The sequence below is a fragment of the Quercus lobata genome, chromosome 8, assembly GCF_001633185.2.
Source record: "Quercus lobata isolate SW786 chromosome 8, ValleyOak3.0 Primary Assembly, whole genome shotgun sequence".
Taxonomy (NCBI): Eukaryota; Viridiplantae; Streptophyta; class Magnoliopsida; order Fagales; family Fagaceae; genus Quercus; species Quercus lobata.
In genome coordinates this window covers 20838749-20856352 of record NC_044911.1, presented here as the reverse complement: position 1 = coordinate 20856352, position 17604 = coordinate 20838749, and the positions used below count along the sequence as shown (strand labels likewise).

The following is a 17604-nucleotide window of genomic DNA, read 5'->3' as shown; positions in this document are numbered from 1 at the left end:
TCTCACTCATTATATAAGCACACACTATCTCTATTTATATCTATTTCACATCTCTTTTTAGGTTCTTTCCATAGATTTTAGGATTTCATCAATTTTTTGCTCATTTTACCATCATCTCCAATTTTAGAAAGGTTTGTTTCCTTTCACAATGTTGAAATTATTAATTTATTAATTTGTGTATTTTTGTTTTTGTAATTTTTTTTACTAATCTTACCCTCTTTTTGTTATCTCTTCTTCTTTATCTCTTTCTCATGTCTCTTTTCCAGTTTAATTCCACAAAATTTTTTTTTTTTTGATACTCTCAGTCTCAACAACAAAAATGAACACTTATATCATTCCAAATTTGCACATATCCAATAGAGAAAATTTCTCATTCAAAAAAAAAAAAAAAGTGATGTATTATTGTTAGGTTCTAACTTTAGAAACTAATGTATTAAACTTCAATTTATATTGTGTTGGCAAACTATGATCAAAACATAGAGTCTAGAGTTAGGCTTGCTTAAAGTGTGTCTATTTGTAAAATTGGAATTGAGTGATTGCAGAAATTATTGGATTTAATCTACAAGGCTTGATCAATCAAAAATTAGACTCGATTAATTGAGCCACGTGCAGATTTATTTTTCTGCAGAAATTCCAATTCAGCCCAAGCCCGTTTGACATGTAGGGTTTTGTGTTTTACTCCAAGTATAAAAGGAAAAACCCTACCTACGTTTTAGAAGTCTTTTAATGGTTGTGTTGAATCTTTTGTGAGATTTAGAGTTGTTTACCTTCATACACACTTAGGGTTATCAAAATCAAGATTTGCATGAAGAACTTGATGGTGGTTTCAGTTGCTACATAAAGAACTTTCAAGAAGATCCAAAACTTTTGAGTGGAGTCTCAAAGTCACAAGTAGGAGAACTTGTGGTTGCTGTAGATTAAAGAAGGAAGTAGTCCGTGGACTCAGAGTTGTCAGATAGTCATGGTAGTAAGTTTTTTACTCGAGGTAGCAATAGGATGTTAGTGGTCTAAGTTCTATTGTACAAATTTCAATTCTTTCATAGTAGATCTGTTTTACTTTGAGGATAGCTAGGTTAAATCATCCTCATGTTTTTTACCTGTTTGGTTTTCTTAGGTCATCATATCGTTTTGTTATTTATTTTTCTGCTACTTTACATGATATGATTGTTATTGTTTTAACCTAGATCTAAATAATAAACCTAAGTATTCAATTGGTTAATTAATTAGGTTAAAAAATCTAGTTTAAGGGGATCTAAAAACGTAAAATTATTATAATTTTTTTTTTTTGGTGAAGGGGCATTTCTTTCTTTTTCTTTTTTTCCTATTTGTATAATATTGACTATATAAAAATTCAAGTTGTACATCTTTGGTGCTTTCTTTTCGTGTCATTTTTTTATAAATATTTTTTTTCCTATTTCTCAATTAGGTTTGTTTTGGAAATTTTTTGTAATGATCATTGCCCTTTTTGAGGTTGTGACTTTGAGTTTGGCTAATTATGTATCTGAAAACTAACTTTATTTATTTATTTTTTTCTGGAATTTATGAAAAATTACTTAATATTTAATTTCCTAGAAGTATTATTAAAGGTATTAGTCTTCTAAAGGGGTAAGTAATTTATTTGACGACTTTAACACTTTAGCTGCTCAATTGTTTCAAAGATTCAAATTGGAATATACTTGCAGACATTTTTTGTGTAATTTGTGTGTATCATCTGACCAGTTTGTAAATAGTGGCAATTTTTTTTCTTGAGAAGAATATAGCGGCAATTTGATTTTAAATATGTAATACAAATATGATGTGAGGCATTGTGTTCCATCCAAATTGCAAAACACCTAGGAATGTGATGAGATGTATGAGTTTGTGGGTGTGTAATTTTTTTTTGGTGATTGGTAAACACATAAATTTTAGTAACAAAGCGTAAGCCCCAAATTGAGATGAATGCAAAATATTATTTTAAAAAATATTAGAAAAACTTCTTAAGACGTGTAGCACATAGGGGGAGATTTTATAATGCTTAAAATTGCTAATATGTAGATTATACAATTTGTCTCGCATGCATCTATGTTATTGGATAAAAGACTTTAGTTCAAGAAGCATTCAAATTGAGTAATGTTTTTAAAACCAATTTTTTAATGATATATACAAATTAATACTAGCCTTTGAGCACACGCTCACGCGCGTGCTCAGAGACTCTTCTATTTTTTAGGATAAATAATTTGCATAAATTATGATTTGGGATTAATGTATTTTCCAAACACAAAAAATCCTAAAGGTATGATGGAAAAATTATTTCATCACAAACGCTTAACACTCATCACACCCCTAGGTTTTTTTTTTTTTTTGGTGATTGGAAAATATATTAATTTCAAATTATAATTTAAGCAAATTATTAACTTTTACCCAAAAAATAGAAGAGCCTCTGAGCACGTGCATGAGTGTGTGCTTAGAAGCTAGTTATCTATAAGAGATTCTACTACTTTTAAATTGGACTTTTAAGTGGTTCAGAAATACCCTAGAAATACCCTTAAATCTTGCATTTAAGAGGGGAAAAATTGAGCACAATATGGTAAAAATATATTTTCAACTCTACTTAAAATTAGAGATGACAATTTTTCCCCGCCCCTCCCCGCTTGGCCCTGTGCAAGTTTTCCCTGCCCCGCAAAGGTGGTGGGGCAGGGATGGGGTAAGATTTTAGCCCCACACCATGGTGCAGGGCAGGGATGAGTTTAGACTTTTTAGACCCACCTCGCCCCACCCCTCCCCGTCCCCGCCCCACGCCACATTACTAAGGGTTATAATTGTAAATTTTTCATACTTTAAAACCCTACTATTTAAACAAACATATCAATATTAGCTTATTTTATTTTATCTAATGTGATTCTTTGCCTTTATTTTGTTATGTGTTATACTATGAGATTTTTTTTAATGATTGTCTTGTTAAACACTTGGATATATTATTCACTTTAAAAAAAAAAATTGATTTGATTTGATGGGATAAATTTAGTTGTAATTTCAAGTATATTTTTATTAATGAAATAGGTTTCACTAAAAAAATTGTACTAGTTGTAGGGCAAATTAATAAAAAAATAGAGTTTTACAGGGTGGGGCGGGGTTTCATGGGGCCCCAAGGGGTGGGAATAGGGTGAGAAAGTTTTCCCCATCACACAGGGCAAGACGGGGATGGAATAAGATAAAACCATACGAGGTGGAGACGAAGACCTCATCTTTCGGCCTCGCCCCACCCCATTTCCATCCCTACTTAAAATGTCTACAAAATAGGACACTCTCCTACTAATCTATGTCTTCATAACAAACTTATCCAAAATTAAAAAAAATAAATAAATAATTTATGACACTAAGCTAGAAAAAAAAAGAAAAATATAAAAAAAACCTCGTTACATGTGCAAAGCACATATGATGAGGCTATACTAATAGGGCTATACCAAAATACCCCTATATATTAAGCCTATTATTTTAAAATAGAGATCTAATAATATTATTATTATAAAATGATCCCATTTATATGCCTCTCTGTTATGCCCAAAAAAGGTTACCTACCTTCAATTCATTTCCATTTTTTTTTAAATATTCAAATAAAATTACTTAATTCCATTTCATGTATTTATTTTCCATTCTATGTAATTCATTTCTATTCCATTTCATTTCATTCATTTATCAACTCTCTAATGAAGGCTAAAGATATAAGTAGGAGACGAAATATTCTATGAAGTAGAAATGATATCATGTAGAGATGATATCAAGGATTTAAAAGGACAATAAGCAATATTATATCATCTAAACTTTTTATTAAATTAATATTTTAAAAATTTTACCATTATATTTTTTTTCCACCACGCCTCTCCATGTCCCATAAAATTAGCTACCTCTCTTTACATTTTCTATTTTTTTTTTTTTTTTTTTGAGATTATATCAACTTGGATTCGTTTTTGATAGAATTGAAGACGTATAAAAAAGGAAAAAGATGAGAAAAAAAGAGAGATTTTTTTTTTTTTTTAAATTAACGTGATTTTTTTTTTTTTTTTTGGTTGAGAAAATTGATATATGAACATTATTTCAATTAAAAAATAAAAGAGCTTACCAAAGAGGCCCCTAAACCCTAAACCCTTTTCAACACAAGGCATAAATCCTACCCTAAACTAAAACCCTCCTCAATCCAAGGCAAACTGTTAAATCCCCCCCCACACACAAATTCTAGAAAAGTTTGTTTAATTCCATGACATCAAAAATGATGTTCGCAATCCTGAACAGGTCCCGAGACCTCACAACTAATGCAATCCTAATAGTAAGATCTTACAGCACGGGAAAGCATGGTACCACTACCACTAGCAGAAAAAACCTCTTCTCAAGAATTTGTCCTATGGGGGACCCTTTCTTCAGTGTAGTCCCAGTTCTTGATCAGTGGGTGCAAGAAGGAAACGAAGTCAAGAATTTTGAGCTCCAGCGCATTGTTCGCGACCTCCGAGCTCGCAGGCGCTTCAACCAAGCTCTCGAGGTCAGTTTATTTTCTGGGTAATGCTCTGTTTGGTTGCTGAGTAAATTATTATTATTATTATTATTTTACGTGTAGCTTGAGGATTTTGTTGTAGCTGCTTTGGAAATGTTGAACAAAAGGAAAGATACTCTGGGTTTTATTTTGAAATGCTGGTTTGGTTTTGATTGTATGATGGAAAATTTGCTTCAATAATGGTAAAGAGTTGTATTGCTCACAGTTGGGAAGGTTCTCTGTTTGGTTGTTGAGAAATGGTGGAAAAAGAGCTAAAAAAAAGAAAGAATGGGTTTGGTGTATTATTTGGGTTTTGGGTCTTTGGGCAAATGAGTAACTCATCATCAAAAGGGCTAGGTCAGATTAAGAGGACCTTTTGTTTTCCCTGGTTGCAAAAGATGAAATTTATAAGAGGGTTGAAATTTATATAATCTCTTTTGCTAAGATCTTCTAAGCAATTTGTGGTGGGTGATATATATATATATATATATATATATATATATATATATATATATATATCTGTGTGTGTGTTTTTGAGATCTTGTTCTGATAATTTGTGCTTGACATTTAGAGAAGCAAGTGTTCATGAGCTTGTACAAAGGCAGAAATAAATCCTATATTAGTGGTTTAGACACCATTGGTGTCTATTTTTGGTTCTGAAGTTATTTTGATGATTCAGTGAATTGTGTTGAAACTTAAAAGTAATGCATGTTAATTGGCATATCAGAATTTTGGTGCGTTTTGAAATGAAATTATGCTAAGAAATGAAACTTATCTTTTCTAGGGTTCATTATGGCAAAGTGAATTTCTTTTGTTTGGGTTTGTAGCTTTCTGATCCCCATTCAAGTCTGGCTAAACTACAAAACTCAAAAAATGTTTGCCTACAAGAGGAAGTATCCAATTAAGAATATGCATTGCAAGTGGGGAATTTGCAGAAGTATTAGAGGACAATTTAACATGATTTTTATTGGTAACTTAGAGACGCTAGCGAGATGTAAACCCACAATCTCACCCTTAAAATCAGAGTAAATAAGATGAGGAATACTAGTGTGGAAAAAGGAATGGATTTATGTGCATATTTTTGACTGACTTGTTTCAAGCTGGTAGATGCATTTGTTTACTCTTGGTGCAATATATCTTTTTAAGTATTCATATGATGTCAGTTGGAAGGTTGGTTCTTTGGACCCGCACATAAATCCTTCTCCATTTACTGAATCTCTAATTTGAACCATATATTGCTTGACATGGATCTTCTAGCATTGGTTAGTTGACTGAAATCTTCTTGACACTACAAATACTGAAAGTTGTGCGTCCATAATCCCTGAAAATCTGATCCTATAGATAGTGGGACTGGGAGGTGTCATGTGGATTAGTAACTTTACATTTTGGATTTGTAAACTTTCTTTTACTCTCAAACCTGTATGTGAATTTCCAACTAAGAATTGTGTTCCTCAGCAAATTCTCCTTATTTCCTACCTTTTCCATTACTGACCATGTCATGGGCTCTTCTGGAGTTGTTTGATCTGGGAAGGGATGGAGTACTCTGATTGTGAATTTTCCGGCATCTCTATAATAAGCTAGAATATCAAGAAGAGCATACCTGCTCATTGTAGAGCATAAACAATTTCTTGAGTTCTCTTTCACGTGCAGGAATGTATAACAGAAGGAATGGTGTTTAGCATTGGCATCAAGCTTGAAAGCTTGAAAATGTGTTAAAACACAAGAGCTGTTTAGACCCCCAAATTATAAGTTACGGCTCGGTTGATTTTACTCTTACTTAAACTAAGTGCGGAAAAGAGTAAATGTGAGCGAATAGATAATATCATTACTCTAAGCCATATTCAATATAACACAGTAGTAATATGAAAGCTAAAAGAGTAGGGAAAATGAATGCAAATACAAGATAACACTCCGATGTGTATCGAAGAGGAAACCGAAGCATTCGGTGTAAAACCTCTCTGCCGTCCTTCAAGCGGTAATCGATCCACGAGATAATTAGTTGGAATACACGAGTAGCAAGAGACCCTCTAAGCCTAATCTACCTAATGCACTTAAGCCTTCTAAGCTCCTACTTCAACAAGGCTTCTTGGAACTGTGTCTTGTCTAGCTCTCCGAATTCCGCAATACGCCTGATTGCATCCGCCAAAACTTGGCTTCTTCTAATACTTCACAGCAGCACCAAAACCTCACTTGACACTCTGAAAAGGATATGGTAAGTGTTTGGATTATCAACCTCTTAAGGGTATGGAAATGGAAAGGTAGGAGTTGAGGAAAATCCACAATGGATTTTGTAGAGAATTGTGGGTATAACAATCTCTAATTCTTAAAGTTTGTGGTTAGGGTTTTCTCTCAGAAGAACTCCTCAACATATGTGGGTACTGGGGGTATATATAGTGTGGGTACAGAAAGTATGTATCAGAAATGACAGTTCAGCAAAACAGAATGTTTCGCAGGAAGGCCTTACCCGTGAGACACTCGCGAAAACCAGTTGTCTCCATCTTGTCCTGACTCTTCGCATTCCAGTCATGTATAGGACACATGCTTCACTTTGCGGGAAGTTTACTCACGAGCTACCTGCGAAAACAGCTTTAGTCTTCAATTGCCTTAAGTCTTCACACTTTCTCTCGCCCACATAACCCTTACAAATAAATTCCACATAAAATACAGGGTACATAAGATTGAATATAATTACAATCAAATTTGGTACGGAATTAAAGCCAACATAAACTAGTTGTAAATTACAACTTTACAAAACTATATATTTATGGCCTCTTGCTAGGCACCAAGAGGACAGATTAAAATAGAAAAAGTTGTACAATTTTTTTACATAGGTTGATTATTCTGTCTAGTGGTAGTAACTTCATCTTGGAATAAGATACTAGCAATGCCAGTTGGTGCATTTGTGGGATAACCTCCATAAATATTAAAAAGAACAGTATATTATACGTCTATTTTAAGTGATTACATTTTTTTTTTTAATTTTTTTTTTTTTTTTAAATTTGCAAAATCTACTATAAAGAGTTATTGAGAAATAAATTATTATTGCTGGCATTCCATGGCTTACTGAAAGGAGCAAAATTTCCAGATTTGAGTGAATTTGTGAGAGCGGCAGTAAAATTAATCTTCCAGCAAATGTAACTGTTTTTCAATAATATATTCAACATTTATGATGCTAGTAACCTTTAAAAATGAGCTTTTGAAAGCTTTTTCTGCTTCTGGCTTAAGGCTTGGAGCATCTTATGTCCACCTTTGAGGATGATTTCTCGCTCGTACATGCATCCATAACCACCCCCACCCCTCAAAAAAAAGAAGGAAAACACCAGCAATACACACACAGTATATATATAGTGTCTTCTCCTGTATTTCTACCTAAACTCTTTTATTAGATTTATATCATGCTTCTCTCCTTACTCTTCCTTTTTCTTTTTTCTGATTAATTTTCAAACTTTGGAATGTCTAGGAGATCTGTGGTTTCTTGTTTGTCACTGTAGTTGAAGTCACCATGTTAATCCTCTGCTGTAGGTTTCAGAGTGGGTGAGTAGCAAGGGACTCTGCTCGTTCTCACCAGGTGATCGGGCTGTGCAGTTAGACCTGATTGGTAGAGTTCGTGGGCTGGATTCTGCAGAAAACTACTTTAATAACTTGAGTGATCAAGACAAAATTGACAAAATTTATGGTGCTCTTTTAAATTGTTATGTCAGGGAAGGCAATGTTGACAAGTCTCTCTCTCACTTGCAGAAGATGAAAGACGTAGGTTTTACTTTCAGTCCTCTCATCTACAATGATATCATGTGCCTATACACAAACACTGGTCAGATTGAGAAAGTCCCTGATGTCTTATCAGAAATGAAGGAGAATGGTGTCTCCCCTGACCATTTTAGCTACAAAATTTGCATAAATTCATTTGGTGCAAGATCTGATCTTAAAAGCATGGAGAAAGTTTTAGAAGAAATGGAGAGTATACCCCACATCTCTATGGACTGGACCACTTATTCAATGGTGGCCAACTATTGCATCAAAGCAAGTATGCGTGAGAAAGCACTAATTTACCTGAAGAAATGTGAGGAAAAGGTAAATAAAGATGCACTTGGCTACAATAATCTGATTTCACTCCATGCAAGTCTTGGAAATAAAGATGAGATGATGAGGTTGTGGGGACTTGAAAAATCCAATTGTAAGAAGCAAATCAATAGGGATTATATAACCATGCTGGGCTCTCTAGTGAAGCTTGGGGAGTTCGAAGAAACTGAAAAGTTGCTTGAGGAGTGGGAGTCATCCTGCCACTGTTATGATTTCCGCGTGCCAAACATTCTCCTTATTGGGTATTGTCAGAAGGGACTGATTGAAAAAGCTGAAACTATACTTCGAGATAAAGTCAATAAAGGGAAGACTCCAACCCCAAATAGTTGGGCAATTCTTGCGGCAGGCTATGTGGATAAGCAGAATATGGAGAAGGCTTTTGAATGCATGAAGGAAGCTTTGGCTGTACGGGCAGAAAATAAAGGGTGGCGGCCTAAAGCTACACTGATTTCAAGCGTATTGAATTGGCTCGGTGATAATGGAGGCGTTGAAGAAGTTGAAGCTTTTCTGGGCTCTTTGAAGACTACTGTTCCATTGGACAGGGAAATGTACCATGTTTTGTTCAAGGCGTATATCAGGGGTGGGAAAGAAGTGGATGGGCTTTTAGAGAGCATGAAAGCTGACAAAATAGATCAAAATGAGGAAACAGATAGTATTCTAAACTCAAGACAGGAAAAACCTAAAATGGTGCATGGCTTTTGACGGATGCTTTTGCTTGATTATGGCATATTGATCTGCAATTATGGTGCACACTTCAAAAATACTTTTTAACTGTTGTGATCAGATCTAAGATTCAGCGAGCAGTTGGAACTACTAGTATTTGTGAAAATTAAGTTTTTGAATGCCACACTCAAAATATGAAACAATATGCCACTAATGTCAAAAAATTTATTCTGATTATTGATGTTCTCTTTTCCTTTGTTTCCCTACGATTTTATATAATAAATGCTTACAGATGACACTCGAAATATTTGTTCTAAAATTTGCCTAGTTTAGGATTTGATTTGCAATATGCAAAACGCCTTGTGCGTTCAAGTGGTTTTGTTTCAGTCTATTAATGTTGAGGGCATATATTTGAATCAGAACAATTGGTCGAAATGACATCTCATGAGTGGACATTAGTTTGAAAGGTAAATTACATTAGCCTCTATAGAAAACATCTCCTCATTAGAAAGTAGAAACTGACACTTAAAGCCTTTAGGTTATTATTTTTTTAAAAAACCATTTCTTTATTTTCTTATTTTGAGGTTATTCTAGATGAAAATATAATTTGAAAAATATGTATTTGATTTTGGGCTCCATTTATAATAGCATATAAATGTTTGTAGACTTGTAGTATCAAAACCGGAAGAGGTACAGTCTCATTTCTGAAAATAGGAGGGCGCTTTTGACATCAAAATGATTTAATTAAATTTTTCATAAATTTTATTCATTCAATGTGATTTGTTAGATGACAAGTGTTAATCTGCATGGTTCACAAAATATTGACCCTTCTTCTTTATCATCTATTACACAATAATTTCCACTAGCAAAAATCCTAATTTTTAGTCCGAAAATCTTTTCACAAAAGAATTCATTTGTTTTTAAGGTTTATTGGTTTTTGTAATTGTGGGGACCGGCCCAAAATAACAAGCTGGCTGGGCCCTAGGCCCGTCCGAGGAGTCAATCCGTCCAAAGAGTCAGCGTGGCCTAAGCAATCCTTATTCAGGCCCACTGGGGCAAAGAGAATATGTCCGAGGAGTAATTTCTCCTCGAATACTGCAAATTCCGAAGCAAAAGTACATCCTAGCCACTATAGTTAATCCTCCCAATACGTAAAAAGGAAGGAAACCCAAAATATCTCAGCAAAGGCTGTCATCACCACATTAAATGTATTACAACTACTATCCTGGCCGCATTAATGAGGAGAAGACCCCTGAACAGTGCTACCTTGGCTACCGCAACTCACAAAGAATTGAGAGGGGTGTCTGATGGGACAAGTGCTCAAGTGGGGGTTTGGATGATCAACAAGTGTAAAGCCCAGATGATATGAAAGGGCCTATATAATATGTAAAAGTCCCCCAAGGGAGGGGACGGTGAAAAAGAGGGAGAGAATACTGTAGAGAAGCCACACTGTATTGATCAGTATCTATTAATCAAGTTGGCATTTTCGTTCTTGTTTAGGTATTCCCTGAACCCATGCATCAAACCGTTTAAACCAACTGAAACCGAGTTCTTCAGCTCATACTCTACAAAAATTCATTGTGTGAGATCTTTTGGACCAAGACTTGAGCAACAAGGATTGGGCTATCAAATTGCTCTCCTACAATTGGCGCCGTCTGTGGAAAGAACTGGAGTGTCAGTAAGCACAACGGTTAAGCATGGCAGAACTAGGTCCACACCAGGAGAATCCCCACCAAACTAATCCTCAACAGACAGAACCTATTGAGTCTCAGCGGCAAAATGATCCTTCCAACCCAGGCAACAGAAGGAATCATGAGGGAAGCGTACATACTACCCAAACGAGCCAAAGTCATACCCAAATAGGTAGTCACGTATCTCAAAGGCGAAACAACCATCAGGCCATGCAGTGAGAGATAGATGACCTGAAAAGAAAGTTGCGACATGCGCAGCGAAAGCGATCTCCCTCCAGCTCAGATGCATCCTCTAACGAGGAGGACGTGAGTTATCGACGGAGGTCAAGAACACCCCCAAGTGAGACATTTTCTTACGAAAAGGAGTCTCGCCCTGTGCGAAGGTATGAGAGCCCATCCAGTAAGGGTTTGGGTAATGACGCCATGAACAAGGCATTAGATTAGATCTCCAGATCACCCTTCGTGCACAAAATCGAAGGGGCTAAATTACCTCGACGTTTTAATCAATCAACGTTTGCCATCTACAACGGCCGAGCAGACCCAGTGGAGCACGTGAGCCAGTTTAATCAAAGAATGGTCATCTACTCCCAAAAGGAGGCTCTGATGTGCAAAGTTTTCCAGTCCAGCTTGGGGCCAATGGCGATGAGATGGTTTAACAAGCTAAAGACAAATACTATAGGCTCCTATAAGCAGCTCACTCAGGCTTTTTGTTCTCGCTTTATTACAAATAGCAGAGTCCCTCGACCCCTAAGTTCGTTACTGTCCTTGTCCATGCGCGAGGAAGAGACCCTAAAGGCGTATTCGGATAGGTATTGAGAGATGTATAACGAGTTGGATGAGAACCACGATAACGTCGCTATCAGCACATTCAAAAGCGGTCTCCCCACCGAGCATGGCTTAAGAAAATCTCTCACTGGTAAACCCGTTGCCAACATTCATCAGTTAATGGATAGGATTGACAAGTACAAAAGGGTGGAAGAAGATCAGTTACAAGGAAAGGGAAAGGAGAAGATCATTTCTCCCAAAGGGAATGATTTCAGGTCGGAACGATATAACCACAACTAGCCGAGGAGAGATTTTTCGAGACAGGCTGGACAAAGCAACATGCAAACGGTTAATGCCGTGTTCAGAGAGCCAGTACAACAAGTTTTAGAGAAAGTCAAGAACAAACCCTTCTTCAGATGGCCGGAAAAAATAGCTGGGGACCCTTCGAAACACAACCAGAACCTGTATTGTTACTATCATCAGGACCATGGACATACCACTAAGGATTGTAGGAATCTATGGAATCACCTAGATCAGCTGGTCCGAGAAGGAAAGTTACGTCACCTTTTACACCCCTCAAGCGGTCATCCGGGCCAGGCAATGCAAGAGCCTCGAAAAGATGTATCATTAAGACCCCTCACAGGGACGATACACGTCATCCTCACTGCTCCAAGAAGAACCGGGTCATTTCCTTCCAGGGTGCTGTCTATGGCTCGGCTCTCCGCCAAGGACAGGGAAAGAGAATTTAAAAGGTCTAAAAAGGGAAGCTCTTTGATATTAAGATTCTCAAACGAAGATAAGAGGGGAACTATCCAACCTCACAACGATGCCTTAGTGGTTACGCTGAGAATCGGAGGTTTCGATGTGAGAAGGGTGCTGGTAAACCCGAGTAGTGTAGTAAAGGTAATGTACCCTGATTTATACAAGGGCTGAACCTAAGGCCGAAGGATTTGACGGCTTATGACTCTCCCTTTATCAACTTCGAAGGGAAGATTGTTATACCAAAAGGGCAGATCAGACTACCCATACAGACTGGGTCAGAGGTGGTGGAGGTGAACTTTATCGTGGTCGATGCCTACTCGCCCTACATAGCGATAGTAGCCAGGCCATGGATCCATGCCCTAGAAGCCATATCTTCCACACTTCACCAAAAGGTAAAATACCGTCCAGAGGCCAAGTGGAAGAGATTCGTGGAGATCAGGCCATGGCCGGCAGTGTATGGTGGCCGCCATCTCACGTCAGTCCAATGCCGAGTCCTCGGCCTCTGAGAACTTATAGCAACCAGCCACCTCGGCAGGGCAAGTCAGTGGGCCAGCCAAGGAGATAAGGTGTGAAAGTTTGGAAAAGTTTATCGTTGACAATGACCCAGAGAGATTTTTCCAGGTCGGCTCCGAGTTGCCTCCTCAAGAAAAAGAGGAACTGGTCGGGTTTCTGAGAAGAAATGTTGATGTGTTTGCATGGGACGCTTACGATGCCCCGGGGGTTGACCCTAGCCTTATTTGTCACCACTTGAATGTTAACCCATCTTCCATTCCAAAGAAGCAACCACTCCGACGTCCCTCAAAGGAACATGCCAGTGCCGTTAGAGACGAAGTGACAAAACTGAAAAAGGTAGGGGCTATTAAAGAAGTCTTTTACCCCGAATGGCTGGCAAATACGGTGGTGGTAAGAAAGAAAACGGGGAAGTGGCGAGTCTGCGTGGACTTCATAGACTTGAACAAGACTTGCCCGAAAGACCCGTTCCCGTTACCTCGAATAGACCGACTGGTAGATGCGACTGTAGGCCACCCTCGAATAAGCTTCCTGGATGCCTTCCAGGGCTATCATCAGATACCTCTGGCATTAGAGGATCAGGAGAAAACGACGTTCATGACACCCGTCGGAAACTACCACTATAAGGTGATGCCTTTCGGACTAAAGAACGCAGGGTCAACGTACCAAAGGATGATGACCAGAATGTTTGAACCGCAACTGGGCAAGGTCATTGAAGTCTACATTGACGATATGGTGGTAAAAAACAAGGTGGTGTCCGAGCATGTGAAAGACCTGGATATCATCTTTGGCATTTTAAGGGAGCATAAGTTGCGGCTCAATGCTTCCAAGTATTCATTTGGGGTCGGGTTTGGGAAACTCCTAGGTTATATGGTAACCCACAAAGGAATAGAGGTAAGCCCAGATCAAATTAAGGCGATTAATAGCCTATAAGCTCCTCGGAATCCAAAGGAAGTGCAGAAACTCACTAGCATGATCACAGCATTGAACCGGTTCATATCACGATCTGCAGATCGATGCCAACCTTTCTACCTCTTAATAAATAAGTGGAAAGGGTTTGAGTGGTCAGAGGATTGTGTCCTGGCTTTCCAGCAACTCAAAGAATACTTGTCGCGACCACCCATCATGTCTAGCCTAGAGGCGGACGAGGTACTATTCGCATACATAGCAGTAGCCCCTCACGTTGTCAGCCTGGTACTGATACTGGATGATAATGGAATACAGCGACCAGTGTATTACGTAAGTAAATCATTGCATGAGGCTGAAGTGCGCTACTTACCATTGGAGAAAGCAATTTTGGCAGTAGTGCATGCCACGCGAAAACTCCCTTACTACTTTCAGGCACACACAGTCATTGTTCTAACCCAACTTCCCCTTCGATCGGTGTTACGAAGCGCCGATAACACAGGAAGAATCGCCATGTGGAGCGCGCTCTTGGGTGCTTTTGACATTAAATACATGCCTAGGTCCTCTGTAAAGGGTCAAGTCCTCGCGGATCTAGTTGCAAAATTCGCTGAGCCTTCTATGGAAACAGTAACACCGAAGGAAGACATGGATGGAAAATCAGTTGGCACAATCTCAGCACGGGAGATTTTGCGTTGGAAAGTCTACATGGACGGCGCGGCCAACCAAAGAGGATCTGGAATTGGGCTAGTTCTAATATCGCCCGAAAGTATTGCCATTGAAAAATCGCTAAGACTCGAGTTTTCGGCTACAAACAACAAGGCCGAGTACGAAGCTTTACTTCAAGGAATGATGATGGTTCAAAAATTGGGCGAAAAGGCAATGGAAGCATTCTCGGACTCCAAATTGGTCGTTGGCCAAGTGATGGGTGAGTTAGAAGCTAAAGATCCTAGACTGTAAGAATATATCGGCCAAGTTAAATGCCTGCAGTCAGACTTTGAATCCTTTAACCTGACGCATGTTTCTAGAAGTGGAAACACACATGCGGATTCGCAGGCCACTCTTGCCACGTCCTCTGCACATGATCTGCCACGAATAATCCTTGTTGAGGATTTATGCCAGACAAGTTCAATCGGAAGAAACACAGCTCGAATCCATCAGATTAGAAAGAATCCCAACTGGATGGATCCTATAATGAACTTCCTCAAAGACGATTTGTTACCAGAAGGAAAACTGGAAGCCGAGAAGATACGGAGGAATGCTCCTCGGTTCTGGTTGTCCGAGGACCACAAGCTATACCGGCGTTCCTATTCTGGCCCATACCTATTATGTATACATCCAGAGGAATCCGAGTTCTTGCCCGAAGAACTACATGAGGGGATTTATGGAAGTCACACAGGAGGAAGATCGCTGGCGCATAGGGCACTCACCCAAGGATACTGGTGGCTGAACATGCAAAGAGAGGCCCAAGAATATGCAAAGAAGTATGATCAATGCCAGAGATTTGCCCCAAATATCCACCAACAGGGGGGAGTCCTTAACCCCCTCTCCAGCCCCTGGCCGTTTGCTCAGTGGGATCTTGATATTGTCGGCCCTTTCCCTAAAGCAGCAGGGAATAAGCGGTATATAATAGTCGGCACCGATTATTTCACAAAATGGGTAGAGGCTGAACCTTTGGTCAACATCAGGGACGTGGATGCCAAGAAATTCATTTGGAAAAACATAATTACGCGTTTCGGAACTCCTCACACCCTCATCTTGGACAACGGTCTTCAGTTTGATAATAAAAACTTCAGGGAATACTGCTGCGACTTTGGGATCACAAATCGATATTCCACTCCTACATACCCGCAAGGAAACAGGCAAGCTGAGGCCTTGAACAAGGTCATAGTGAGCGGACTGAAAAAGAGGTTGGATGATGCAAATGGGAGATGGGTGGAAGAGCTCCCCCACGTTTTATGGACCTATCGAACGACGCCGCGACGGTCAACTGGCGAAACTCCTTTTTCAATGACTTATGGGGCCGAAGTCGTACTCCCAATCGAGAACAGCTTCCCCACATTGAAGTCTAGCACCTTTACCCCAAAAAACAATGATGAGTTACTAGGGAGAAATCTAGACTTAGCTAAGGAAAAAAGGGAAAAAGATATGATCCATATGGCCTGTTATCACCAGAAGCTAAAGCAGGGATATGATGTTAATGTAAAACTGCGACCTTTAAGTCCAAGCGACCTCGTGATGAGGAAGATTCTCGGCAGCGCTAAGAACCCTTCCTGGGGCAAGCTAGGACCCAATTGGGAAGGACCGTATCGCATCACATCTGTGGCCGAAATAGGTGCTTATTACTTAGAAGACTTAGATGAAAAAACTATACCTCGCCCGTGGAATGTAAATAATTTAAGAAGATATTATTATTAATGAAAACGGCTATGCCTATGTTTTGTTTCATAATCATCGTATACCCCTTGGTCCATTTTCATCTCTATAAGTTTTAAACAGAACCTAAGTCCTGCATGACTCTTCGGACCACAGACTTAGAGGAAATTAATAACTTACGGCATCTACAAGTTTTAAACAGAACTTAAGTCCTGCATGGATCTTCGGACCACAGACTTAGGGGAAATTAACAACTTATGGCATCTACAAGTTTTAAACAAAACCTAAGTCCTACATGGCTCTTTGGACCACAGACTTAGGGGAAATTAACAACTTATGGTATCTACAAGTTTTAAACAGAACCTAAATCCTGCATGGCTCTTCGGACCACAGAATTAGGGGAAATTAACAACTTGAGGCATCTCTACAAGTTTTTAAACAGAACCTAAGTCCTGCATGGCTCTTCGGACCACAAAGTTGGTGGAAATTAACAACTTAGAACTCCTGTGCGATTTTAAGGTACGTTCGTAGTTTAGTGTGATTGCATCTATTGTTCTAAGTTCGTCGCACGGCACTGCCTTTTCTCATTCGTTTATATTTGTTCATATTGTTGCAAACATTAACTAGAGGAACAGTATTAACTTTGAACAAAATAATAAAATTATATCAACATCAGCCATAAGTACCTAAAGAGAATGGAAAAAAGAACATTCTATATTAATAAGCCGAGATCAATACAAGGGGAAGTCTTTACAAAAGAACAAAAATAAGACAACTCCTGTTTTAAAGAAAATATAGTAATAAAAACCCTAGAAGCTAAGCCTCAGCAGAAGGATCCTCTTTCTGCTCTGGCTGAAGAGGAGGAACCTCTTTGGCTTGGGAATCTGCCCCAAGACCATCGGAGACGAACTCTTTGGCAGGACCCTTGGCCTTATCGAATAAAGGGATGGCATCAGGAATAACCAGGGCCTGCTCAGAAGCTTCAGGGGCACCGTCAGGGATCTCTCAGATCTTAGGAGGGAAGAAGACCTTCTCGGGCAACCTCAAGGCCGAGTCTGTAGGAACCCCTGCAGCATCAAGGGCATGAGCCCATGAGATGTTGCAGTAATCCCTGCATACCTCTAGAAGCTCCTCAGAGAGCTTGGCTTCAGTCTCCTCCGCCCCAAGCTGATAGAAGCCTTCTTTTCAGCCTCGGCCGCTTCTAGAACTAGTTGAGCCTTTTCTTTAGCCAGCCGGACCTCCTCCTCAGCTTTCTGTAGCGCGGCCTTGAGATCCAACACTGTTTGCTTTTCAGTGGCAAGGCTGGTCTCGGTCACGAACAATTTTTGGCGCTGGTCCTCGGCTTGGGTT

At 38.9% G+C, this 17604-nt stretch overlaps 1 protein-coding gene across 1 annotated transcript; it reads left to right on the top strand.

Annotated features, from left to right (window-relative positions):
* The first annotated feature begins 4092 nt into the window (after positions 1-4092).
* Positions 4093-9452, top strand: LOC115958195 (pentatricopeptide repeat-containing protein At4g21705, mitochondrial-like). The gene is made up of 2 exons (XM_031076588.1): positions 4093-4513; positions 8027-9452. The coding sequence occupies exons 1-2, from the start codon at positions 4235-4237 to the stop codon at positions 9284-9286; spliced, it is 1539 nt and encodes a 512-aa protein (XP_030932448.1). The 5' UTR covers positions 4093-4234; the 3' UTR covers positions 9287-9452.
* Positions 9453-17604: the final 8152 nt, after the last annotated feature.